At 49.6% G+C, this 27028-nt stretch overlaps 1 protein-coding gene across 9 annotated transcripts in view; it reads left to right on the forward strand.

The window, feature by feature from the left end:
• MYO18A (myosin XVIIIA) overlaps positions 1–27028 on the forward strand; it is a 151764-nt gene that overhangs the window by 42594 nt on the left and 82142 nt on the right. The window contains exons 1-5 of one of the 9 annotated variants that reach the window (XM_069089768.1): positions 12391–12457; positions 18942–19109; positions 21849–21910; positions 24369–25043; positions 26676–26753. The exons of 7 other annotated variants lie outside the window; for them this stretch is intronic. In XM_069089768.1, coding sequence (XP_068945869.1) covers positions 19073–19109; positions 21849–21910; positions 24369–25043; positions 26676–26753 — 852 coding nt within the window. In that variant the 5' untranslated portion in view covers positions 12391–12457; positions 18942–19072. Of the gene's footprint in view, positions 1–12390; positions 12458–18941; positions 19110–21848; positions 21911–24368; positions 25044–26675; positions 26754–27028 lie in introns of those variants that run through there. One more of the 9 variants, XM_069089769.1, reaches the window with a different exon arrangement.

A 27028-nucleotide genomic window follows, 5' to 3' on the forward strand; every position in this document is an offset into this window, starting at 1 on the left:
TTCCTGATTCCAAGTCCAGTGCTCTGTAAACCGTACCATCTAGCCACCCAGTTTCCTTACAAGGAGTTTACCGTACCAATGACCAGTCCAAAAAACATTTCAAAAATATTAAATACTAGGACTTGGAGTTCATAGATTTAGATCTGGAAGGACTTTTAGTCCCTGCTTTTCCAGATAAGGAAACTGAGGCCCAGAGGTGTGCAGTATCTGACTTACCAAAGGCCACACAGGTCAGAAGCAGCCAAGCCAGGACTAATAGAAGGGAGATGCAGGCTTGTTGTGATTCCAGTGTAGATGAGTGCAGGGGATGTTCAAGAAAGCTAGAGGTCAGTGTTGACTATCATTGTTGGGAAAAGCCCCTTGAAGGAGGCTGGAAGAATGACTAGGGCTTAGATAAGTGAAGGAATGAGGAAGAAGAGGAGAAAGTTTCCTAGGCAGAGGGTAAAGTGAATAGACCATGCACGGGACATAAAGAGACCTATTGAACCAAATGGAGGGAGTGGTTCAGTTTGGGGAGTGGTGGGAGACAGAAGAGAGGGCTTGATGATGGAGACCCTTGAATGCCTGGATGATGAGGAGTTTGGAATGGGAAAGAAGAGTCTGATCTGGAATCAGAGGACCTGAAACCTCCCTGGAGTCACCTCCAACCTGTGACATTGGGAGACTAACCTAACCTCTCTGGTCCTCTCTTGCTCATCTGGGAAGCTGTATGAGATGACCATTAAGGACCCTCCCAGCTTTGAGTCTGTTATTATCTTAAGGCTTGTTCTGCTCAGTGTCAGAGGAGTCATCTGGGTGCTAAGACAGGAAAGTGCCCCATGAGGGTTCCCTGGAACCACTAGTTTTGACTGATTTGAGGAGGCAGACAGTGAAGGCAGGACTCTGCTGTTGATGAGATCTGAGAGCTGTCACTGTGACAGTCAGGAATTTATCTAAAGGGTCAGCTTTGTGTACATGGATGGCAAATGAGAGAAGATACCTATCCTCTGGATGAGGGGAGGTAGAATTGCAGGATTGAAGTTCATAGATTTAGATCTGGAAGGACCTTTAATCCAGTCCTTTACTTTTCCAGATGAGGAAACTGAGGCCCAGAGGGGCAAAGCCTAAAGTAATTCTCTGGTGTCAACCCTTTGAAGAAGGGGACCATCTAACCAGCTGGTAGGGCCAATGCATTGTAAGAACAAGGAGTGATACCATCAGGGCTCAGTATAAATATTGTAACACCTTGCTCATCCAGAGGTCACTTTCTGAGCACTCTCAGATTAGCTGAAGTATGTTTAATTGAGAACTAGGTCAGCCAAGATGGTTTCCGAGCATCTGGAGCAGATGTTGCAACATCCTGAAACTCTTGTACTGTCCTCACTGGAAAGCGCCTCAGGCCCTTGCTTCTCCCCTGCTATTAGCTCACATAAAATTCTACTAGATTGGGTTGGAAACTTTCTAACCCACAGCAGATTAAGAGAAGCATATTTGAGGCTGCAAGAAGGGACAACTGACATGAAGGCAGGAGACACAAGCAATAAAGAAGTCTTAAGATCCTAGTTCTAGAGCTTGAAGGAAAATCAGAGGCCGTTTGGTCCAATTCCTTCACTTTATAAAGAAGAAAACTGAGGCCTGGGGAGGTTGAGGGATCTTTGGTGTTGTGGTTCTAAGCTGGAGGGGCCACAGAGACCCCCTGGTTCAATCTTCTTGTTTTATTTCTTTCTTTCTTTCTTCAATCTTCTTATTTGAAGGGTGTAATGTTACTGGGATATAAGATCTTCCCTATCCATGAATAGGCCTTACATGGAGCCCATTAAGGGAAGCTTGATTAGGGGAGGCTTGTTTTTCAGGAAGGCTTTCACACCTTTTGTTACTTTGTAATTAGGCAGTGAGTCAGGAGGGTTGTGATAAGTTCAGGGTGCTGACTTTTCCCCTGAACTAATGAATGTAATTAAAAGACACCTTTTTGAGCAGTCTTTCCTAGTAAAGCATATCTAAAAACATACGCTAGCAGTCATCCTGGGTATGCCAGTATGGTTGTCTCTACAAAAGAGAAGGAAGCAGCGCCTTGTTCTATGTCACAGAGGTGTCAGGGCCAGAACTGGTTTTTATTTGAAGCCTGGTTCTCTTGACTTCAACTCCCACAGTGCCCCACGCTGTCTCTCTAAAGGTCTCTAGTCCTGCTAGACTAACCTCATTTCCTTTTTTAATAGGGTTACAAAACGGATACATCCTGGAGATGATGTAAATACAATATTTCTGGATCCCAGCAAAGCATTTAACAAAGTCTTTCACCATATTCTTGTGTTGCAAGATAGAGGGAACATGGGCCAGAGTCTAGTAAGAGCCTAGAATTTATAGTGTAAAGGGATCTGAGGTCATCTGGCCCAGGCCCTCATTTCATAGATGATAAAATCAAGGGACTGTCCTACCCAAGTGAAACTGGTATTAAGCAAAACTGAGATCAGAATCCAAGTCATTGGTTCATAGACTTTATTCATTTTTAAAATATATTTATTTATTTTTAGTTTTCAACATTCACTTCTATAAGATTTTGAATTCCAAATTTTCTTCCCATCTTCCCCTCCCCCCAGACAGTGTGTAATTTGATATAGGTTTTACATATACATTCATATTGAATTTATTTTCGCATTAGTCATTGGTTCATAGACTTTAGAACTAGCCATAGGGGCTGTCTAATGCAATTCCTTTGTTTTATAAATAAGGAAACTCAGACATGAAAAGCCCAAGTGACTTACTGCCTCCTGTGACCTTGGGTAGGGGGCAGAACCCAGAATAACCAAGGTCCTCCAACTCCCATCTGCTACCTCTTCCCCATCCTACATTGCTTCATTGTCCCCTGAGGTCAATCAAAGGAAAGGAAAGAATTCATTGTATCAGTGGAGCTGATTGCTCTCAGGTTTGCCTTCCCTTTTTGCCACATTCTCACCCAAGCAACTCCCTCTCTTGGGCCCTGTTCTCTTGTCCCCTAATGTATCGGTCTGTCTGGTGGAGGTGTCAGGGCTAGGGCAGAGGAAGTCACTGGCCAGTCACCACTGGGTGTTGAATGGAGGGACTGATAACAGCCGACCAAAGAATGAGAGAGCCCCGGCTCTGGGGTGGGCAAAGGTAAGCAGGTGTTCAGGCCTGCCCAGGAGAGCTTTGGGGGGCAAAGTGACCAGGTTCTCCTCTGGAAGGTCATAAGCCTTTATCCCATGCAAAGAAATGACCTGTAGAAAAATTGATCTGTGGAAAATTTCACTGCCATTGGATTCTGCCTCCTTTCAGCAGGAAGAGATAAGACATCAGAAACCGTGCTCTCTGTGGAAAATTCCCCCTCAACACACTTTATTGTCATTTAGTCATTTCAGTCATGTCCTACTCTTCGTGACCCCATTTGGGGCTTTCTTGGCAGAGATACTGAAGAAGTTTGCCATTTCCTTCTCCAGCTCATTTTACAGATGAGGAAACTGAGGCAAACAGGGTGAAGTGACTTGCCCAGGGTCATGCCTCTAGTAAATATCTGGAGGCCAGATTTGAACTCGGATCCTCCTGACTCCAGACCTAGGGCTGTATTACCCTGCCACCTCAATGCCTCACCAGTGGGACTTCTTGAGCAGGAGAGTGACATGTTCAGACCTGCACTTTAGGAATCTTAATTTGTGGGCTGTGTGGAGAATGAATTGATGATGGGAGATTCAGAGGGAATAATTAGGAGGCTGTCACATAGATCAGGTGAAAAAGTGATGAGGCCCTGAACAGATAGTTGTGTGTGAGTAGAGGGAAAAAGGGATGGAGAGGAGTGATGCCGAGGAGGGTGATTGGTAAGATTCGGCACTAACTGGTTACTGAGGCGTCGGGAGTAAATGAGAGTGAATAGTCAAGGCTGCACACCTTCAGAAGTGGAAGGATGGGGCCCTTGACAAAAATAGGGAAGTTAGGAAAAGAGGTGTGTAGAGGAGAGGGGGGTGGGGCAGAATGGGTCTTGTCTTGGACATGCTGAGTTTGAGATGCCCATGGAACATCCGGGTGGAGATGTTAACAGGTGTTTGGAGGCAGCAGACACTGGAGCTGAAGGGGGTCTGGGGTGTGGTGCAAGAGAGAAGAAGGCAGAGAGAGACAGACAGACAGACAGACAAAGAGAACCAGGGGAGAGAGAGACAGCAGACACAGAGAGAGACAGACAGAGAGAACCAGGGGAGAGAGAGACAGCAGAAACAGAGAGAGACAGACAGAGAGACAGACACAGACACAGACAGAGAGAACCAAGGGAGAGAGAGACAGCAGAAACAGAGAGAGACAGACAGACAGAGACAGAGGTAGAGAGTCAGAGCTAGATTTACTGACTTGGGAGTCATCTACATAAAGACAGCAGATACTTGGGAGCTGGTGAGATCACTGAGTGTGGAGAGACAAGAGGACGGGGCCCAGGGGGACACCCAGGCGGCAGGATATGAAGGATGAGCCTTAAGAGGAGACGGGGAAGAATCGGGCAGAGAGAATCACCTCAGAGCAGTCACGAAAACCCAAGAAGAGAGTGTCCACAGATGGGCCGCGATCAATAGTGTCAGATACTGCCAAGCGGTCCAGAAGGATGACAACTGAGAAAATCAAGAGACTATCAGTGACCCTGCTAGAGGGCCATTTCCACAGGGAGAGGGAAACGGAAGGGGACCAGATGGACCCTTGGGAGACGCCTACGGTTTGAGCACAGGATGTGGATGAGGATTCAGTTTTCTTTGGTATGAACTCGTGCCCCCAGTCAGGGGCAGTGCCTTAGGTAGTGCCAGTTTGATGTAGAATGCAGTCGGGAACCCTGTCATATTTTTATCTGAATCGGCTTGGCAGGCTGGGAGGGCAAACCCAAACCCAGAAGGGGTGTCAGCGTACATGATGGTGTGCACATGCCCATTGTAGGGGGACTGAGGGCTGATGGGACACACCAGCCAACACATAACTGGTTGGTTGCTCTGAAATCCCAAGCCTCTGAGACTGAAGTGACCATTATGGTCATTGACAGTCTAGGGGCGTTCAGCTGAGGCTAAATCATCAAGAGTCAAAGGAAGGCCTTGCTGTTGAACTCAGACATTGGCATGACCGCCTTGTCCTGTCAGATGGGATATTTATATTGCACTTAGCACAGGGCCTGGCACACTTCTCAAATGCTGGTTCCCTCCCCCTCCCTGTGTCCAGTTTTCTCATAAGCACATTCAGCCAGGGTGGGGTACATAGGGTTCACGGGATCATAGATTTTGAGGTCATCAAGGCCAACTCCATCTTACAGTTGAAGAAACAGGCTCATGAAGTTGAAGTGACCTTTTCTACACCCATAAATCACTTCCCCAAATGTCTCTTCCTTGTATATGCCTGTCCTCTGCTCTCCATTGCCTTGACCACTAATGAACAGCTAATGCACTCCCTCCTGCCCATGAGCCTGAATATAATACAATTTCAGCTGGCCAGGGCTCCTTCCACACTGAGAGGAGGGGCCATCTGCACAGCCTGGAATTCTGGCCACTGGTATCTTACTCTCCTCCTGTCTTAATTGGTGTCTCTGGGAACTGAGGACTCCATATGGAGCCATGCTATTGGGTGACCCCATTGGTGAGCTGGGTCTGTTCCCACCCGTTTTGAGTAAGGTCTTCATAGAAGGGACCTCTGAGCCAGAGGAGATGGATACCTGGGCTTTAGGAGGGGAGGGTCCGTGGTCTGCATTAATTGGGGCAGATGGGTAACCTGCTGATGCCAGTGACTGGTGCCATGTGCCCCTCAGTGCTGAATTTCTGGTTAGTGTTAGATTTCCCTGAGATTTTTTTCTGTCCCTGGGGATGTCAGATTAGACAGTATCCACCCTGTGATGGTGAACTGGTGACCCGTTGTAAACATTTCCTTTTCCATTAGGCCCCAGTAGCAGGCCAGCAGCTACTTCTCAGAATGAAAGACTTGGTCCAGAGTCCCTAATGGCAATTCTGCTGTTCCTCTATGGCAGGCTGCTGCTGGCTAAGCATGGTATATTGATGGTCAACACAAATAACCTTAGTCTTAGGCTAGTCTAATTCTTTCACTTTACAGATAAGGAAATTGAGGCCCTAGGGAGTTTAAGTGAATTACCCAAGGGCACGTAGTAAAACATCAGAAGTGGGATTTGAGCCTAGAAGCAGTATTCTTTCTTTTTTGGGGGGGTGGAGCAATCGGGATTAAGTGACTTGCCCAAGGACATAGTGTCTGAGGTCACATTTGAACCCGGGTCCTCCTGACTCCAGTGCTCTATCCACTGTGCCACCTACCCGCCCTAAGTCAGTGTTCTTTCCACATAGATTCCAAGATCTGAGGGGTCATAGAGCCATGGAGAGCAAACAGCCTGACCTGTGCCTGTACCATTTTTAGTGTTTCCAGCTCTTTGGGAGCCCATTCAAAGATGCTAGCTTTATGTGTTACCTGGTATTTGCGGTGCAGGATGTACTATAGTCAAAAGTCAAAGGCCTCTGTTTTGTTGATCAGGGTTGCTAGAAGTAATTCTTTTTGCCTGTGATTAGGACTGCTCAGGGCCACAAACCAATGCATCCCTAAATTGTCACTGGAATGGCTAGCCCTTGGACTTCCAAAATGGGGGGTCTGTTCCCCACTCCCAGCTTCCCTTGTGGCCTACAAGGAGCTGAGGTACCAGCCCCTTGTTGCACTCGGTGAGGGTAAGATCACCCTGAACAAGGGTGGTGGAACTTGGGGCCAGCCAGAGGCTGCCTGATCTCATCTCACTGGATTGTGGCATCATTTGAGGGAGGGCCAGGACGGAAGTGTTGACCCTGATAACTCTGACCTTGGCTGGGCAGCAAGCTGCTTTGGGTGGTGGTGGGCACAGGGGTATGAGAAAGAAAGAGTTGGCCAGGTCTGGGATGGCATTCCATTCCCTGGAGTCACACTGTTTAGAAAGACCGACCACATTTGGGATAACTGTGGACAGGCCCTGGTAATCCGTCATTATCCACAGTTTCATCATTCTCTCACAGCGGCCACATCAGTGAGTTGAGTGGGGAGGCAGTGAGGGTCAGCACCCTTGTGGCTGCCAGAGCCTTTCCTCTCTTGCTTGTGGCTATTGGTGTGCAAAGGAACTCAGCTGGAGCTGGAGGGCACCCCAGAGGCCATCCAGTCCACCCCACTCCACCCATTTTATAGATGAGGATACCGAGGCTCAAAAAAAATTGTCTAGAATCATAGACCTAGGGCTGGAAGGGACCTCGGCAGCCATCAAGTCCAACCCTTTCATTTTAAAGATGAAGAGATAGAAGCACATGGAGATCAAGTGACTTACCCAAGGTCACATAGTGTCAGAGACAGAATTTGAACTCAGGTCCTTTGGATTCCAGAGCCAGTGTTCTTTCCACTTTTCCCTCTTAGTTCTCTCCTACCTCACCTCACTGTAACAACATAGACCAGGGGTGAGGCCCGGGAACCTGTAGCCTCGAGGCCTCATATGGCCCTCTAGGTCCTCAAGTGCGGCCCTTTGACTGAATCTAAATTTCACAGAACAAATCCCCTTAATAAAAGGATTTGTTCTGTAAAACTTAGATTCACTTGAGGGCCACATATGCCCTCGTAGGTTCCCCACGCCTGGCTTAGACTTTCTTGGACAAAGGAGCCCACATAGGGTGACCTAGTTATCAGACTCTGGGGAAATGATAGCCAATTGAGTCCAGGGCCTAACAAGGCTAGCACCCCTTCAGCTTTGTTGCTCCTGTATCCCCTAATTCAGGCAGGTGACTCACAAAATAATTTGGGATTATTCCCAGCAATGAGTAACCTCTGAACCTTGTGTCCAGCAGCTGTTAAGATAACAATGGGAAGGGCTTTCAGTTCCCATGTAGGGGGGAAAGGGGCTCCAAGATCTTCTCAATTTCCAAGAAACCTTAGCCTTCCCATCAGCCCCAGCATTGGGGGCAGGGAGTGGAGTGGTGGGATGGACCTCAGTTTAGCATGTAGAAGGTAGAGGCAATGGCCTCCAGGTGCCAGCTTTCCCAGCTCTTCTGCCTTCTCCCTTGAGCCCCTCTCCCCATTCTTGACTATATAGGTTCAGAAGCAATTTGATGGGCTTCCCATCTGTCTTTTCCTTTGGGACACCAAAATCCAATAGCCAAAGGATAAATAAATACCAGGTTTTCTGCCCTTTTACTCAGACTAATGGCTCCTCCCTGCCCCAGACATATTCCATCCATGCCTTTCTTGTCCCTACCTTCATGTTTTCCATTTAACCCTAGATGCAAGGCTGTTTCCCCTAGTTTCATGTCCCCTACCTAATGGCTGATAGAAAGGTATTTTAATTAATTTTGTGGAAGGCAGTATTCATGAAGGGAGTATCATTGTCCCCTGGGTGAGCTAGGCTCATGATACAGCTAGTCTACCAGGCAATCTGAATGCCCTCCTCAATGGTGCACCATGGGTGATTGGGCTTCTTATAGTCTTTGAGGGATGATGGGCCAATGATTGGGCCAAAATTACCTCCCCCACCGAGTCCAATAGGATGTGCATTATATTAACTTTGACCTGCATCTTTATGCTCGAGGTGACATTAGGATGAGATCCCAAGGTAATGCTTTGGGCACATTTCAAGCCTAGACTCCATGTAGGTCCTGAGCACCTCAATCTTCAAGGTCTCCCCAAGTTTCTTTTTTAGTGGATAAGACAATTCTTGACACAATGAGGTGCGGATAGCACTCTGGGCTTGGTTTCCACTAACTGTGTGACTCTGGGCAAGTCACCTAACTTTGCTTTGCCTTAATTTCCTCATCTGTAAAATGAGAGAGTTAGAGTGGATGGCATTTTAAGCTACCTTCCAGCTCTTAAATGTATGATTCTATGATCTTGGGTGTAATTTTGTTTATGCTGGCCTTGGGTCTTGCCTCCTTACCCCAAGTGACTTATTGAGGTAAATGTTATCTCTACATGTGATCTCCATCTGGGTCCTTCTACCGACTGGACACCAGGTCTGAAGGAAGAGGGTCAAAGAGCACTGGGCATTAGGGCAGCCATCTTCCCCAAGGTCTCCATTACAAAACTCAGGATTCTCCTCTGTCCCCCACAACCTTCTAATCTTTGACCTGGAGCACAGGTTCTTAACCTAGGGTCTTTAAACTTATTTTAAAATTCTTTTTGATAATTCCATTTCAGCATAACATAATCCTATGTATTTTATTTTACGCATTTAAAACAGTTATTCTGAGAAGGATTTGGGGTCCGTTAGTTTTGCCAGATCTCCTGACAGGGGGTCTGGGACACAAACAAGATTAAAGACCCCTCCACGCAGGGAATCGCTAACATCTCATAATGGCTTTTCAATTGTGGCAGCACTCTTCTAAATGGGTTTCCTGTTTCCAGCCTCTTCCCTTTCCAATCCATACTTTACATCTGCCAAAAAGGGCTTCCTGATGCACAGAATTTATTACTCCCCTACTCAAACATCTTTAATTACTCCCCATTGACAACCAAATGAAGTACAGACTTGTTAACCTGATATTCGGAGCAGGTCCCTCTTTTTGCCATCTTTTCTAGGCAATTAATCCTTAGCTAAGTTGTATTATGTTTTCCTTCCTTCCTTCCTTCCTTCCTTCCTTCCTTCCTTCCTTCCTTCCTTCCTTCCATCCTTCCTTCCTTCCTTCCTTCTTTCCTTCCTTCCTTCCTTCCTTCCTTTCCTTCCTACCTACCTTCCTTCCTTCTTCCTTTCCTCCCCTCCCTCCCTCCTCTCTTTCTATTTCTTCCTCTCTTCCTTCCTTCCTTCCTTCCTTCCTCCCTCCCTCCCTCCCTCCCTCCCTTCCTTCCTTCCTTTTTCTTTCTTATTCAAAGAAGGCATGGAAATGAAATTGGCTAAGGTGATAAAAAATGGAGTCAGTGCTGGCTAGACTATGGAAGGACGGGTATTCTGATATGCTGTTGGTGACGTGAATTACTTCATCCCTTCTGGAAAATAGTTTGGAATTATACTAGAAAAGTCAATAAATTGTTCAGATCTTTGACCCAGTAATCCCACTTCTGCGCATACAACCCAAGGAGATTGATTATAGAAAGCAAGTTCTTTTATGTAATAAAATATTTATAGTAGTACTTTTTGTGGTTGCAACAAAAACCCCACCCCAACAAAATGGATTGTAGTTCAGTCATTTGGGTTGGGTTTTTTTTTGGCAAAGATACAGGAGTAGTTTGCTATTTCCTTCTCCAGTTCATTTGACAGATGAGGAAACTGAGGCAGACAGGGTGAAGTGACTTGCCCAGGGTCACACAGCTTATGAGTGTCTGAGGCCAGGTTTGACTCAGATCTTCCTGAGTCCAGGCTGGGTGCTCTATCTACTGGGCTTCCACGCTGTGCCCAAACCAAATGGGTGCCCATCAATTAAAGAATGACTGAACAAACTGATATGTGAGTGTGATAGACTATTGTCTAATATAAGACATTCAAAGGAACATGGGAATGATCATATGAAAGTGATGCAGAGTGAGGAAAGCTGAAATGAGAATAATATATACAAAAACATAAATGACAATGACAATAAAAAAAATAACCGACAGTGAGATGCCAATGAATTATTATGAACTGTCTTAGACTAGAGAAGCAAATACAGAAACATGCCTTTTCCTGAGTAGAGGTGGGATGGGGCCTATGGATGTGGAATGTGGCATACACTCTCAAACATGCTTGACTTTGCTTTGTTACAAGACACCCGAGAATGAATTGTTTCATGAATCATTTGTTGGTTTCTTTCTTTCAAGGGCTGGTTCATTGTGGGGAGGGGAGTGGGACTGAGGAGAAATGATTGCTAGTGCCTAAAAAAAGATGGGGAAATATGGGCTAGATTTTGGAAAAATTTTTCATTCAGAATGGGACAAAAAAAAGCACTCAGTGGAGGTCACCTTCGAAGGTATTGACATTTTATTTATGTACTTTGTTTTGGGGGGGGGTTGGTGCTGAAACCTGGAAATTACTTACCAACTTTGCAGTCGTCCTTTTCCCCTTTCTGAGTGCTGGATTAAAAAAAAAGTCATTTTAGACTCATCTTCAAAGATAGTCTAGTTTTCAGAGACCACCTGGTCTCCTTTGTTCTCTCCTTCGGCCCTGGGATAGCTGCTGGACAGGTGTAGTAATAAACCCATTTCACAGATTTGCATCCTGAGCGCTCACATGGAAGCTGGCTGGCCACTTGTCCAGTCCAGGCTGTTGTAGCTCTTCATACACGGGGCAGTGGATTGGACGGGATCACTGGTATCCTAGTAAGAGTTTGAGGACTGGAGTTTGAATTCTGCTTCTTCTCCTTACAACCGATGTGATCTCGGGGAGTCCCTTAACTTGTCTGGGTCTCAGTTTCCTCCTCTGTAAAACGAGAGGCTTGTTCAGGAACTCTTAGGCCCCCTGGATGTCTGAGCCTGTGCCCCGCTGATGCCCCTTCCAGTGCTGAGATCCTTTGCTTGGGTGACTTCTTTCTGGAGAGAGGAAGGAGGAAGTGTCGGCTGCTTGTGTTTTTCTGTGAAGCCTTCCGCCGGTCATGGCCGTGCCCCACCAGAGGCATCCCTCCTGCCTTGGCGTTGCCTCCCACATCTGCCTCTGGGGCAGAAGTGCCAGCCAGGCGTGACCCGTGGGGCTGAGTGTCCGAGTGAGGGGGGCTGTGGCCGGTGGGCCTGGGGTGCCGACTGGCCCTCCGCGGGCAGGACTGTTCATTCAGAGGTGCAGTGCTGGCTGCAAGCCCGCGAAGATCTCCCTGAGCCAGACAATTCACATGATTTCCTCCGTCTGCCAGGCTTGGGCCCGCCCTGCTCCTCATCCCCTGCTTTCCAGTGGTTCTGTGCGTGTGTGAGTGTGAGTGCACACGTGTGTGTGTACAGATCCGTGCTAGTAATCATGAGATCACATGGTGACATCCGCGTCCTCTGGGGCCAAATTGATTGAGTCCGAGTGTAGTTACGTGTTATATACAAACGTCCTTCTATTCTGAGTGGCTGGAGATTGTCTTTTCTACAGCTGTGATGCACAGGGGCAGATGGTGTGGGCTTGTGTGTGTGTGTGAGTGTGTGTGTGTGTATGTGTGTGCGTGTGCGTGTGCGCGCGCGCGCGCGCGCGCCCCTGGCCAGAGGGCCGGTGGCCGGGAGTCTCACATTCCTTGCTATTTTTAGGGACCATATCAGAGCAGCTGTCAGGGAACCAGGGGGGTGTTCGGAAAGGCTGGCCCCTTGTCCGTGCCCATGTCCCAGCTCTGCCTCCCTTTCCCCAGCCCCACCCCCATGAGATACTGCCCCTCCCTTGGGTGCTGCCCCCAATGCTAGCCGGTACCCTCAGTACTGGAGCCTTCCTGCCCACCACTTCCAAGCAGGGTAAGGCAGCTCCAGGGCAGCCGGGAGGGGCGGGGGGGGGGCAGGGGCGGGGCTGCAGCCAATGCTATTTTGAGCCTTTAACAGAGCAGACAGAGGAGACTCCGCTGCTCCGGGCAGGGCAATGCGGGTGAGTGTTCCATGGGCCCCCCACCCCCAAAACTCCTGCCTCCCTCGGGTACCCACATGCTTCTCCTGCTGGACAGTTTTGCTTCTCCCCTCCTGTCCCGGTTTGTCCTAGGGGTTACTGTAAGCCATGGAGTTGACTACTCTCTCTGCCCTTTCTGGGGTGGGGCAAGGGGGTGGTCTGACACTTCCTTGTCTTCCCCCTCCTAGACCTTGGGTTGACTTGGGGTGGTCTGGCCCTGCCTGTCTGGCCCTGGGGCTTGCCTCTGAACTGACTGGAAGCCTTAAGATGATGCTGGGACCTGAAGGAGAGCTAGGGGGGAAGACTGAGCTTCCCCATCCCCAGGGGCCTTGGGACTCACCCAGGCCCCTGACTCTCCTTGCCTGTAAGGTTCCAATCCCCCTTCTCAAATCCTGCTCCTTTGAAAGCCCCTGAACCCAGAGCCTAGGCCTCTTCCAGTGCAGGTCCTTGAGATACCTCTATCCCACAGTGATAATACTACTGCCAGCACACCCATTGATGAGACAGAGGCAGATGGCTCAGACCAAAGGGCAGGGGGCCCCTCAGGAGCAGAAGAGCTGGCTGGGGGCCTGACACAAGAGCCCGCTGTTGCCAATCTAATCCCCCACTGTTGGGGGCCGGTGGAGGCAAAGGGCTGAAAGGGACCGGTCTTTTGGACAGTGAGAGGGTTGGAGCTAAGGGATTTCCAAATGATTTGTAGAACCTAGAATAGGAAGACCTGGTTCAAATCCTGCTTCTCATTGTTATGGATTCTGGGCAAGCCATTTACCTTCTCCAGGCTTCAGTCTCCTCATCTGTAAAATAAGGAGGTTGGACAAGCTTCCAGTGGTAGAGCTATGATCTTGTGACCCCACAAGTGCCCTTAGACCTCCCCTTTCTGGGTACAGGATTCCAGAAGGGGTCAGAGAGACAGGATGGGGGTGGGACGTGGGGAAGCTACCCTTGATGACAGTGGGTTTCCTTTGTGATGGGAATGAGTCTTCCAAAGAGTCAATCCTTTGAAAAAGGAGGTGAGTTGACTTGGAGGTACACTTCCTTAACTTCCATTCTTTTCCTCCCACTCCTCTGGCCAACAGACTGGGGACTGAGAGGGGTGTGTGTGTGTGTGTGTGTGTGTGTGAGAGAGAGAGAGAGAGAGAGAGAGAGAGAGAGAGAGAGAGAGAGAGAGAGAGAGAGAGAGATTCTGTTCTGTTCTCCTGGAGGAGGCCTGTGGCTGCTGATGGGGACTGGATGGTGTGTGGGGCAGGGCAGGGATTCCAGCCTGAAGCTGGCTCCGCTGTTTTGCTGGAGGAAGAAGCCTGGCCCCTCTTGCCACTGCAGCAGCAGCAGGAAGCCGCGCCAACGCACCTGCTTCCGTGAGGCCAGCCTGGGAGGAATGGCTGGTTGGGTCTCTGCTGTTTTCTGTTCCTCGGTGGGTTGGGGGCAGGGCAGGCCCTCTGACAGGGAGTACTGTTCTACCCGGAGAGGACTGAAGGGGCCAGTGTCTGTGCCAAGTCCTTTTCCCCTTCCTTCCTTGGCTGACAGTATGATTCCCCAGCCCTTTTCCCCTTCCCACCCCTCTCTGAGAAACTCTAAAATGTTCTCATTCAGGTGTCGGGCTAAGAGGCAGCTTGTCCCTCAACTTCTTCCTATAGGGTCAGCTATGTTCCCTTGACCTGACAGCTGATGAACCAAAAAAAGCCATCCCAGAGAACTGAGGCAGACCAAGAAAGTAAAGGTGATAGCCTCCCCCAGCTGTTTTCCTGCCTTTGAACTTGGCATTTGAAGTATCTGCTCAATCCTCCCTTCTCTGCCTTTTAACTCCCCACATTCTCTGGGAAAAAAATAATCACCATTACAGGCAGGCTAACCAGAAGCCCCTGAAGAATGAGATTTCCCCTTGGCCAGAGCAGAGCAGAGCCCTGACTTGTATGACTCAGTATAGTCAGTGGGGAGCAGTGACAGTCTGAGGTATGGGAGGATGGGGAATTGGGAGTTCTGCTGTGCCCTCACTCCAAGTTAGGATGGGGGGCTGTGTGGGCCCTGGGTTCCACTGCTCAGGCTGATCAACTGGGCAGTAGGAAATCGGAGAGGAGATGGGCCACCACATCTCCCTTCGCAGAAGAAAGATGTGGGAGGTGAGATGTCTAATAAAACTGGATAACAGCTTTGGTCCCAGAGATCGTGCCTGTGTCCTGGGCTTTCCCTTTTAGGGCTATAGGGGTCCTCAGGTCCCAGGAGGCACCAGACGTGTCCATCTGCCATGCTCAGTCATTCATCAGAGCTGGATGGAACTGGGTGTTAGGAATGACCCTTCAGGAGAGCCCTCTCTAAGTTGTACAAGACAGGAGAATTTAAGGAAGGTAGGCACTGCCAGTCATTTCAGAGGAAAGGCCTGGAATCACTGCAGTAGAGAAAAGCATTTTTTACCATAAGGAAGACCTCAGACTCTTCTTCCAAACAATGCTTTTTTTCCATATGGCCCATTCACAAACGGGCCCCACAGTGCGCAGGCAGGAAAATTGAATACAGCCTTGTATATTTGTATAAACTGAGGCAGGATGGACTGAGCAAGACCAGGAGAACTTTGTATATAGCCTTGAACAACAGGAACTCTAACTCAGTGACCGACCACAGCTCCAGAGTACTCAAGATGAAACATTTCACCTGCCTCCCGATAGCAGCTCCACAGACTCAGGGCGCAGATTGAGACTTATTGTAGACATAGCCAATGAGAAAATTGGTTTTGCTTGACTGCGTGTTTGTAACACATTGTTTCTCTTGGTGGAGGAGGAGGGAAGGTGGCAGGGAAAGAAAGCAGATCTTTGTGAGAATATGAAATTTGAGATAGTTTGTGTCATTGCATATTATATATTGATATAATTTACATTTACATATAGAAATATAAATGATATATAACAATATATAATATAAATTATATATAAATATATATTATAATATATATTAATAGTATATAATATAAATTTATATATAAATATACTTACCTATGATATATAATTTTATTTTTTTTTAAAAGTCATTGGTATAGTGAATAGGGCATTGGATTTGGAGTAAAAAAAAAAAACCTGGGTTGAATTCCACCTTAGACATTAACTGTGTGATCCTGGGCAAGTCACATAATTTCTCTGAAACTTAGTTTCCTCATCTGTAAAAATGATCCAACTCAGAATCTATGGTCTTATTTGTATAATTATCAACTCAATAAAAGGACTTAAAAAAAAAAGTTTTAACTGAGTTTTTTAACTCAGTATTTTAACTTTTTAATTTTATTGTTTTAAACCCTAGACTTCTGACTCCTATGGAATATCTTCCGTCGACCCCTTTGTAGAAGGATCAGTTTGTGCAGATGGAATCAAACCTATCTGGGGCAGTGACTGTGAAAAGCCTCTCTTCCCCTTGCCCAGTGAGGTTTTTGTTTCTGTTTTTATATCTCTAGTACTTAGTGTAGTGTTTTGCAGATCAGGCTGTGATTTCCTTGGTGAAGGGAAACTCCCATATAAGGAAACGCCCTCTACCATTGTGTCTCACATCTTCTCTATTTAAAGTTGCAGAGAGTTGCCCAGAGAGAGTAAGTGACCTGTCCAGAGTCATACAGCTAGGATGTAGGATGGAGCCCAGGTTTCCTTGATTCTGAGGCCAACCCTTTGTATATAATATCACAGCTCTTCTCTGCCTTCCACATAGTAGGCACTTAGTAAATGCTCATTGAATTTGTGCCAGGTAAGGGGGAGAGAGGGAAAAGGAGAGAAAGGGCGGGGGGAGGCGAAAGAGAGAGAGAGAGAGAGAGAGATGGAGAGAGAGACAGAGACAGAGACAGAGAGAGAGACAGAGAGAGACAGAGACAGAGAGAGACAAGCCCTGCTGGTATTGTTCATTTTGCCATCCTGGGTCTCCTTCCCTTTTTGAGTGCAAGCAGCTTTTGGTTTCTTATTGAGTAATGTTGACTCCAGAAGACAAGAGGTACAATGGGGCAAATGTTGGCCTGTTTTTGAAACAAACTTCCTATCCATGGCCCATAGTGGAATGGGCTGCCTTGCACAGTGGAGGGCTCTTCCTCCTTGGAGGTCTGGATAACCATTCCTTAGAGCTGTTTCAGTGGGAATTCACATGTCTCTGAAGTCCTCTCCAACGTTGAAATCCTGTAATTGATTAACAATTCTACAAGAGTAGAAGGAGCTAGACACCAAGGACCGAGATAGCTGTATTTGGAGTCTGGGGATGTGGGTTCAGATTCTGATTCTGCCATTTTTCTACCTGCATATTTGGGATAAGTGATTTTATCTTCCTGGGCCCCAGTTTTCTCATCTCTAGAATGAGGAAGTTGGGCGAGATGGCCTCTTCAGCCCCTCCTGGTTCTAGATCTAGGATTCTGGATGTCTCTCTGCCTAGGCGCGCTTCATTTTCCTTCTCTTTAAAATGAAGGAATTGAACTAACCTCTGAGGTCTCTTCCCACTGGATCTGAGCTGGGTTTTAGTTCCAGCTCTGACACTTACTGGCTGAGTGACTGTGGCCTTGTCACTTCCTCTTTCTGGGCCTCAGTTTCCTCATCTGCAAATTGAGAACAATATTTATCCTAGCTCCTACCGAGGGCTGTGGTGAAGAGAGCACAGTCAGTTCTGCTATAACTCGTGCTCTGAAAACTCAAGATTTTTTCCAGTATGAATGATGAATGAGGGAACGTTTTAAACCTCTCCTGGATTCCGTGTTTGCTTCTTTGAGATTTCCTCCATGAGAAACTCAAAAACACAGAAAGTTGCCCTCTTCTCGGTAGCTCATCAGATGCCTGATTCTACAAGCAAACTGTCGAGTCGAAGGGCCGTTGTTGTCTGTCCTGTCTGAGGGTACGATGGGAGCTGTGAGTGGGGGAAGGCTGGCTGGCAGCTCCTCCTTCAGCCCTTAGGCCTTGGCCTGCCCATTGGGCTTGTGGCCATCATATATTATACTATTCATGTATTTCTTCACCATTTAACCAACATGTATAAATTGGTGCTTCTGTTTTCATTAGATTCCTATCTTTTATTTTTGTGGCACTGATGAAGTTTTTGAACAATGTGCCCCTACTCCCATTTCCTCCATGAGCTTTGTGGTTTTTATTGCAAGATTTTGCAGAGTGAGGTGCTCTTTGGGAATGGGTAAGTCACTTTATAGCAGAACTGACTGTACCTCGTCAGTCTTGGGGTGCTATTGAAGACATGGGGGTAGAGTGTTGGAGGTGCAATCAGGAAGTCCAAGGTTCTAATGCAGACTCCATCCACTTACTGGCAGTGGGATAGTGGGCAACCAATCAGTAAACATTAAAAAGAAATTTAGACTAATATTAAAACTTAAATACATAACAAGAAAAGAAAAAGAAACATTATAAACTTAAATATTAGACTTAAATGCAGTAAACACTTATTAAGCACCTACTGTATGCCAGGCATTGAGCTAAGTGCTAGGGATACAAAAAGAGGTAAAGGATGGTCCCTGCCCTCAGGGAGCTTACAGTCTAATAGGGGAGACAACATGCAAACAAATATATAAAAAGCAAGCTCTATACAGGATAAATAGGAAATCATTAGAGGAAAGGCACAAGAATTAAGAGGGGTTGGGGAAGGCTGCCCGTATGAGAAAAGATTTTAGTTGGGACTTAAAGGAAGCCAGGGAAGGCAGTAGTCGGCAGCGATGAGGAGAGAGTGCGTTCCAGACCTGGGGCAAGAAATGGAGGGTCTTGTTTGTGGCCCACCCAGGAGACTGGCGTCACTGGACTAAAGATTATGTGGTGGGGAGGAAGGCGTAAGAAGACTGGAGAGGCGGTCGGGGCTAGGTTAGGAAGGGCTTTGAATGCCAAGCGGAACATTTTGTATTTGATCGAAGAGTTGAGTACGGGGGTGACATGGTTGGATCTGTGCTTTAGGCAAATTACTTTAAAGACTGAATGTAGGGAGAGACTTGGCGGGCAGACCAAGCGGCAGGCTTTTGCAGCGGTCCAGGTGTGAGGGGGTGAAGGCCTGCAGCAGAGTGGTGGCAGTATCAGAATCCCTGAATTTTTCCAAGCCTCTTTCTTCACATGAAAGATTGAACTAGATGACCATTAAGGCCCCTTCCAGCTCTAAATCTGTGAACCTGTGATCTATCTGGGCCTCAGTTTCCTCATCTGTAAAATTAGGATATTAGACTAAATGACTTCCAAAGTCTATGATCCTATGATCTCTCCAGGTCTCAGTTTCCACATGTGTAAAACGAGGAGTTTAGAGGTAAGGTCACTTTAAAGCAATGTGAGCCCCTCGAGTGTGGTTGGAAGAGAAGACCCAAGTCTCTGTGAAGAGGCCCACTGTCTCTTCTCCTGCCAGGAGTCCAGAGGCTGCTCCTCCCCCAGCCAGGTGTGACATCTTGGGCCTTGTTTCTCAATGGACTTTGGAAGCCTTGCCACCCACCCTTCGGTTTCTTTCTTTTTTTTTTTTTTTTTTACTTTGTTGCCCACAGCATCCACCCCAGCAGGGCCTGGCCTCCAGGATGACCGCCTCCTAAACTCGGACCCCCCTGAGCCCTGACGTCCCCTCTGTTTCCTCTCTTATTCTCTCTGATCCCCCAGCCTTCTCCATGCCAGCAGGGCCATGGCCTTTTCTTCGAAATTTGCCTTCTGGGAGCAAAAGGGAAGTCTTGTTTAAAATCTCTCGTGTCTCTCCCCCTGGCCTGTGTGTTTGTAGGGATTCAGCTGGGGGCGGGTGGGAAGGCTGACAGGGGACTTTGCTTGTGAACCCCTGGGCTCCTGCTGGCAGGGCAAGTACTTCCCTTGCCCACTTCCACTTGCCACTAGTGACCTTTCAGCTGCCTAGATGGCTCCCCAAGTTTGTGCCTGCTCTGCTGCAGGGGAGGAGATGGCAAAGGGGACAGACTGATGTGGCTGTAAGCTCAGGTTACCCTCTGAGAACTCTCTGTGGCCTCTGGGATTGCAGATCCTGAGGTCCAACCAGCTTCATTTAGCTTATTGGTAGAGGAGGGGGAAGCAGGGAAGGTATCTTGGTCTGGCTAATACAGAGCCACAGGGAGGAGTTGGGCCTGGCAGGCAGCCTGGGTCCAAGGGTGACTCAGTCGCCAGAATGGGGCATGCCTTTGTGTGCACTCACAGCTCCAGGATGGGGCTATGACCCAATGCCAGAGTCCCTTGGTGGGGAGTGGACAACTGGGTGGAGAGTGAGTCAGTCCTAGGCTAAATCCAGGGACTGAGCTGTGATCCCAAGACACTTTAGGGAGGCAGAACTGTCTCCCCACTTCCCATGTGGATCCAGTTCTTTAAGGGGGGGCGGTTCAGAGCTGCCTGGAGGGAGCATAGAGCTAAAGCCATTTAAAGACTGCATGGACTGGAAGCCGGGCGGGTCCTTGGACCTGAGTTTACAGCCACTTCTGTACATGTATGTGCTGGGAGTGGGGGATTGGGGATTGCATTTACTGCCCTTCTGTCCTGCATGTTGGGGGAAATAATGCATGTCATGAGCTTGGTGTGGGGGAAGAGGGTCCCATGGGAATCCAGAGGGGGGAAGCAGTGAGGCAGCCCCTTGGCTTTATTTAGATGACCCCCAAGACGTTGCTGTGTCCTCTGCTCCCCATGCCCTCCTCTTCCCTCCTCACCAATTCTATGACCCATCTGCATTCTAAACTAGTGGGTTTTCCTTTTAGAAATCATTCTAATCTGCTTGACCCAGGGAAATGTGGCCTTACTTTGAAGCTTCATGCAAAACCTTGAAAGCGGCTCCACAGAGATAGATGGCTTGTCTTTTGTGGTCATGCTGGTCTGGGGAACCTGGGCAGCCATGGGAGGGAAGCGGCCAAGCGGGCCAGTGCCCTAAGCCAGTCCTATTGTTCTGTGCTTAAAATTAGCCTGAGTCCTTGGTTCAAAAAGCCCAGAGAGTTTTCTTCTCAAGGGATAATTAAGGTCATTCTAGAAGCATTCCCAAATTCCCTTTCTCTTCATGATCAATCTGTGCTTTCTCAGAGAGCGAGATGTCAGCCTCTTGGCCCCCTTTCTTATGGCCTGAGTCCCTCCCCTTCCACCCCAAAAAGACATTATCTTAGGGAGACTTGCTTTCCAGCCTGTGGGGAGACAGGATGGGGACAGCTGGACCCTCTTTCTCTTTAGGGCTGATCGTGAGTGAGACCATGTAAACCCAGTGATATTATGACATTTTGCAGGGGAAAGTTTCTCCTGCTTCTCAGTGAGATCAGAAGATAGAAAGGTGGTGGAAGGAGATTTCAGAGCTCACAGTCAGTCTGCTTTCTAATTTCAATCTTGAAGTTAAAAAGTAAGGAACCCTTTTGGGCTACACATTTCCTGCCATCTACCTCCAAGCCCCCACCTCCCTGTTTTCCTGTCTGCTGCACGTCCCCAGTGATAACCCTTCTAACACTGGCATCAAACCTATAGGCCTGAGCATCTTTAGATACTAATGCCTCCCTCTGGCCCCCGCCCCCTTTGCATAGCTGCATGGTTGACAGTATTGTGGGTTTGAGGTTGGAAAGCAGTGGGGAAAAGCATCTGACCTCCAAAATATCCCCCTTGGTGTGATTTCCCACCTCTAACCAGAGCTGGGGTAAGAAGGCTCCAGCCAAGCTGGGGCTGCCTATCCCAGGGGATGAGCAATTCTCTGTCAATTCAGAATGACATAGGAATAAGTTGAAGCCCTTTACATTTCCCCTATAAAGTTCTACTGAATCCTGGGTCTACACAGCAGAAATAATGCCATCTTGGTGTTATTTTCTCCTGCTAAAGGACTGAACCCCCAGGTTGGGGCAGGAGGGGGTGCATAGATGTTAGCTGAGGGTGGCTCAGGCTGCTTTGCTCTCATTCAGGGGCAATGCCAGTGGTTAAGTAGGGAGTGAATTGGCTTGACAGTGTTATTCAAAGTGGGTTAGCCCCAACCAGTGGTATTACTCTGACTATAGGGCTTCTGCACAGTTGGGTTGAACCCGGCTTGCTGCTTAAAGGAAAATACATGGTGATAGCTTGGAGTAGTGGATAGATTGCTGGATTTGGTATTAGGAAGACTTGAGTTCAAATTGTGACTCATATGTTCACTCTGTGACCCATAGTCTCCATAATCCTCAGTTTCCTCACTTGAAAAACGAGGGGGTTGAATTTGATGACCTCCAAGGTCCCTCTGGCTCTGAATCTACGACTTCTCATCCTACAAAAGACCTTTAGTTTTGAAATTGCTTTTAGATCCCAGAATTGGAGACCCCCTAACCAACATGGGCCTCCCAACCACCTCCTCTCAATCCCCAGTAACAGGAAGATCTCAGAGCTCCATCCTGCTGGGAGAATAGGGCCAACTTGGATGCTTGGCTCAGGCCTCAGCCCCAATCCGTTGGTGACCCTCCCCTCTTTGCTCCCTTAGGTTAAAGATGAGGACAAGATTATTCCAAAGCCGAGCCCTCTTGGGAAAGAAGAGAGGGCTGTAAGTGTTCTTTGGGAGTGTGTGTGTGTGTGTGTGTGTGTGTGTGTGTGTGTGTATGTGTGTGTGTCTGAGTGGGTCAGGGTGGGTCCCCTCTGGAGGTCTGCACTAACTTGAGGGGAGATCACAGATTGCCTGGGGACTCCTGGATGTCTTTCCTTCCCAAAACCAGAGAGATAATGGGTCAGGAACCTGCAGGTCCCACTGCCTGTTCAGAGAGCTGCTTCAGCAGGGCCAAAAAAAGACGGTTTTTCCCTGGGGGGAGCCTCTGTTTAGCTTTCAGCCCTTCTCCTGTGATCCCCAGCTTGGCTGGAGAGAGGGGGAGCACACTGAGGAAGTTCAGATGGGCAGAGGCTTCTGGGGCCAGCTCCCGGGAGGGGAGGTGGGGGCAGACAGGGACTCCATGCAGCTGCTGCTGCTCTTTCTCCAGCCCTGGTCAGCGGCTCTGCTCTGGAGACCTTGAGGCAGGCCCTCCTTCTCCCCTGCCCCATCCCCAACACACATGCCCACTTCCTGCCTTTAAGCAGGAGGAATAGGGTGGCAGAAAAGGAGACTGGGGGAGTAGATCCATAGGGAGCTGAACTGAGGCTAGAAATAGGGGGTCAGGAGGAACCCAGGGGCCAAGATGGGTGAAGGCTCCTCCTTCATGGCCCAAGAAGATGAATCTTCTCTCCTCTCCACCTTCCTCCCTCCTGCCCCCACCCCACAATTCCCTGCACATGGGATGGGGTCATGTTTGGAAGAGAAAATGTTCCCCTTCTGACTAAGCGTCTTTGTGAATCAGGGCTTCAGTGGTCAGACTAGGAAAGTCCTGTTTACCTCTGTGACCCTGCAGGACCACTGGAACTCTAGATATGTGTTTGTGGTGGGGGAGGGCACAGGATCAATGGGAAGGGCAAGGTTTGAGTGTCCTAGCTGGCCTGCTCAGGGTAACCATCCAGCTTCACCTCTTTCCCCACGCCTGCTCCATTGGCATTGATATGGCCCAGGTTGGGCCCAAGGTTGGCGGGGTACCCTCAGGGAAGGGAGAGCAATTTCTCCCATGGGGTGGGGTCAGGATCACTCCTACAGGCAGCAAGCTGTCCCCAGTGCTGAATTCCTCCCCTCCCCTCCTGGCCTGCCTGACCCCTTGCAGTGGTAGATGGCTAGATGCTTCCTGAGCTCATTGCCCAAGAACCACCAAGGCCTGGGGAGGATCCTGGCAGAAGATATCTGTGGGCTTCTTCACAACTCTCAGGAATAGGGGGTGAAGATAGAGCCCAGGCCTGCCATAAGCATGGGGCTGCCTCCTATAATTCAGTTGGGGTAGGGTCCCACTAGCCAAAGAAGAGAGATAGAATACTGAGCCTGGCACCTGCAGGCTAATCTCATGCCCTCTGGCAGCTTGGATCTACAGGGAAGCCAGCTATGAGCCCCCAGAATGTGGTTTCTCAGTGATATCCTCTTGAGTTGGGGCTGGCACTCCCCTCTGGATGCCAGGCTTCTCCAGGGCAGGTAGGGGATGGATTTGTCATGATGGGTTGACTTTACTGCAGGCTGACTGCTGGCCAGCTCGGCTGTTATTCCCCAGGATTCAGGAGAGGCAGCATCAGCAGGCTTGGGGGGTGGGGGTGAGGATGAGTGTGAGGGTGTGTGCAGGGGGTGATGAGCTTTGCCATCAGCTTGAGTGGTTAACCCGTGGTACGCCAGAACGGACTCCATACCCCTACTTCCCTGCCTCCCCATCCTAGGGAGCCCTGTAATGTGATGCTTAGAGGATCTTATGGAAGGGAGGAGCTCTTGAGAGCAGAGCCAGAAACCAAGCAGAGAAAGGCACTTAATGGACTCCTCGGACTGGGTTTAAGGCGGTAGGGGTGGTGTCTGGGAGCTAGGAAAGCCACCAAAGAAGCAGCTAGGAGAGACCCCTGGCTGTTCGGGAGAGAGAAGGCACTCCCCCGACCCTTTCTCTACTTCTAGGCACTGAGGTATGGACAGGGCTTAGGTTCGAACTCAGCCCAGAGGACTGGCATGGGATGGGGGCATGGAGGGGCCACGAGCCCTGATGATTGATTGAAGGGATGGGAAGCCCAGGGTGAGGGACTGGTGATGAGATGAGGATTTAGGAGAGAGGGAAAAGGGGAGTTGGGATGAAGATAAACTGGGATGGCAGGGAGTGGCAGGATGTCTAGAAAGGGAAATCCTGAGTCTTGACCAGGCTTTCTTGCAGATTTCTTGCACCAATAGATAGAGACTTGGGTTCTTGGGCAAACGTGCTCCAGCTAGGACTGGGAGGGGTGGCAGTGTATGTATGTGTGTGTGTGTGTGTATTTGGCTGTTTTTTGCAGAACCTGTTGGATGTTGGGGTGGGAGGGTGGGGGAGACGCTGGGCCAGGTTGCCCTTACATTTCCCCCTGTGCATGGTGGGGCTGTGGCCTAAAGGCCTTACCCTGATGCCCCCTCCTCCCCATGTTTGTGAATGTAGTTAGAGGGCACCGTGAAGGACAGAGCCTCCCCCCTCAGAAGCCCAGTGCCCGTGGAGACCTGCCAGAGACCCAGTAGCCCTGCTCACGTGTTGAATGGTGACACCCCTATGCCTTCCATGAATGGCCTGGGGACAACCTCATCCGAGCCCCAAGGGGAGGAGCCCCAGGGAGTCTCCGGCAGTCGGGTGGTGAAGGCTGTAAGAAAGGTGGTGAGCAAGGTGCTCCCTGGGGATGAGCCTGGAGGTGCCAGGGAGGCTCCTGCCAAAGGTGCTAAGCCTCCTGAACTCCCTGCCCATGCCAAGAAGGGGGGAAAGGTCCCTCAGGCTCCTCCTGCCCCCAGTCCTCCTCCCCTCCCACCCAAGCCTGAAGCAAAGAAGGAGCCAGCCAAGGATGAGATCTCTCTGGGCCTTCGGAGCCTGATGTCTCGAGGCAAGGGCAAAGAACATAAGCCACGGAACCGACCGGCTTCTGAGAAGGCAGGGGAGAGGCTCACAGGCCAGAAAGCTGGCCTGGCCAAGAAGCCAGACTCCCGGGCAGAGCCGGAGTCTGTGAAAAAGCCGTGCTCCCCATCCCCACCGAAGGAGGATGCAGACACCAAGCCGGATGTTGTCCCCAGCTCAGACCACGCCCCCGCTGAACTTCCCCTGGTGCCGGCCCCTGGCATCCAGCAGGAGGTACTGTTATCCCCGTCTGGAGTGTTACTAACCTCTCTCGCCCATAGCAGTGGCACTACCCTACATCTCCCAGGCTTATACTTCCACTGGCCTGCCCCAAGTAACAGTGCATGCTTGGGAGGTCGGGGTGCGGGGTGTCCGGTACCCTTTTGGTTAGAGGGGAGTGATGCCAACACCATGAACCTCTCCTTCCTGGATATTACTCAGCTCGACTTCAGAGATCCAAACCTTTGTGAGGCCCGCTCCTAGAGCCCTTTGGGCCACGCAATGCCCCAGACACTCTCTGGTGCCACATCCCTGGAAAGAGAGCCCTAGGGTAGCATCATGCCTGGTGGAAGACCCCCAGGGAGAGTGTTTGCCCTTGGCCCTCTTTGCTCTGATGGGCTGTTGGGAGTCCTCTGGGCCAGGAGTGGTTCCTGTCTCCTAATTAACACACTGTTTTAGCAAAACCTAGGAAAGTGGGCGTGGGTAGAGGGAGGGAGGAAGGTGCTGGAGGTGTTGAGGTGGGGACTGCCAACAGAGTCCTCCATTTGGGGGACCCCAGAGGTGGGCAGTGATCTTCTTTGGCTTCTTTCCTTGTTGACATTTCCCCTCCCTCCCCCCACCAGTTTGGGGGGGCAGCCTGATACACCAAAATAAGTCAGGAAGATCTGGGTTTCAGAACCCACCTCAGTCATTTGACTTTTCTGTCCCTCACTCTCCACCAAAGGGGTTGGGCTCGATGGCCTCTGAGGTTCTTCCAGATCCAGACCTATGCTTCTCTGGTGGATGTATGCCTGCGGCCCTCCACCCGTCCACGCCACTCCCGCTGTCCTGCCAGAAGGCTTCGCTGTGTGTCTTGGGCGCGTGGAGTGGCACTATTGTCATGTTTCCCTGCCAAGCTGTGGTGGAGTTTTAGGAGCAAAGCATTTTAAACCGAGTCGTTCTTCTGGGGAGTGGGGTCTCGGAGGCAGCTTGTGGGTCAATTGACCATCCTGAGTTCAGGAATCTCTAGATCACTATAACCTCTCTGCCCATTCACCCCCCCACTCCCCAGGTTCCCTGGGGCTCCCAGGGCACAGCCCTGCCCCCTCAACATGTCCCTGTGGTCTATGGGAGAAGCAGCTTGGCGCAGGGGAGAGGGGCCTAGGGTTAGGAAGACAGGTTTCAGTTCCGCTTCGTACACGCACTGGCTGTTACCCAGGGAAGTTACCGAACCTTCCTGGGCCTCAGTCTTCTCATCTCAATCAACTTGTTTCCTGGTCACCATGCCAGGGATCAGATGAGATATGAAATCTGTCGAGGGCTCTGCAAACCTCAAAGCCCAGTGTTGCTGTTGTTGGGGTTATGAATTTTAAATGGACTCCGAAGTCTAGATGATGTCCCTTTGGGCCAGAAGGTTTGAAGGTCCCTTCTCACTCTGAACCAATGTCTCGGGCCCTGCTTTTCCCCCATGATTTCCTAGTGGTCCCAGTAGCGGGCTCTAAGGAGCCCCTTAGTTTCTCTCCCCAGATGGTCTAGAAATTCCCCAGAGCTTGGCCTCTCTCCCCTGCCCCTTGTCTTCCTTGGCCTTCCCTGTCATCACAGGCCAGGGGCCTGGCAAAAGCTGCCACCCCCTCCCAGGGTAAGGACTAATGTTGGTTTAACCTCTAGGCAGGACCCGTCCTGGAAGCCCAGCCAACCCCCGGAGAGGAGGCACATGCGCGGCTGGAGAGGATCTTCATGACTTCTGTAATTCCTTCCGTTTTTTTGGGGGGGGTCTCCTTGTGCCCCCCAGTCACTCCGTGCTGTGGGTGGTCTGGGGGTTTAGGTCTCAGTTTCTGGGGAAGGGTGTGTCGGGGGGGAAGCTTGTGTGTTAGGATATCTATTTGGGCCCCCCCTTCTGCCTAGCTAAAGAGAGAAGACCCTGGCGAGGGGGGTGCTTTCCCACCTCTGCTCCCTTGAGTTTGGGGTGGGCCGGTGTCTCTTGCCCCTGTTCCTGTGTGTGGTCACTGTACTGGGCAGCA

Source organism: Petaurus breviceps, unplaced genomic scaffold (genome assembly GCF_028583685.1).
Source record: "Petaurus breviceps papuanus isolate PSGF00001 unplaced genomic scaffold, PetGlider_PUasm1.0 186, whole genome shotgun sequence".
Taxonomy (NCBI): domain Eukaryota; kingdom Metazoa; phylum Chordata; class Mammalia; order Diprotodontia; family Petauridae; genus Petaurus; species Petaurus breviceps.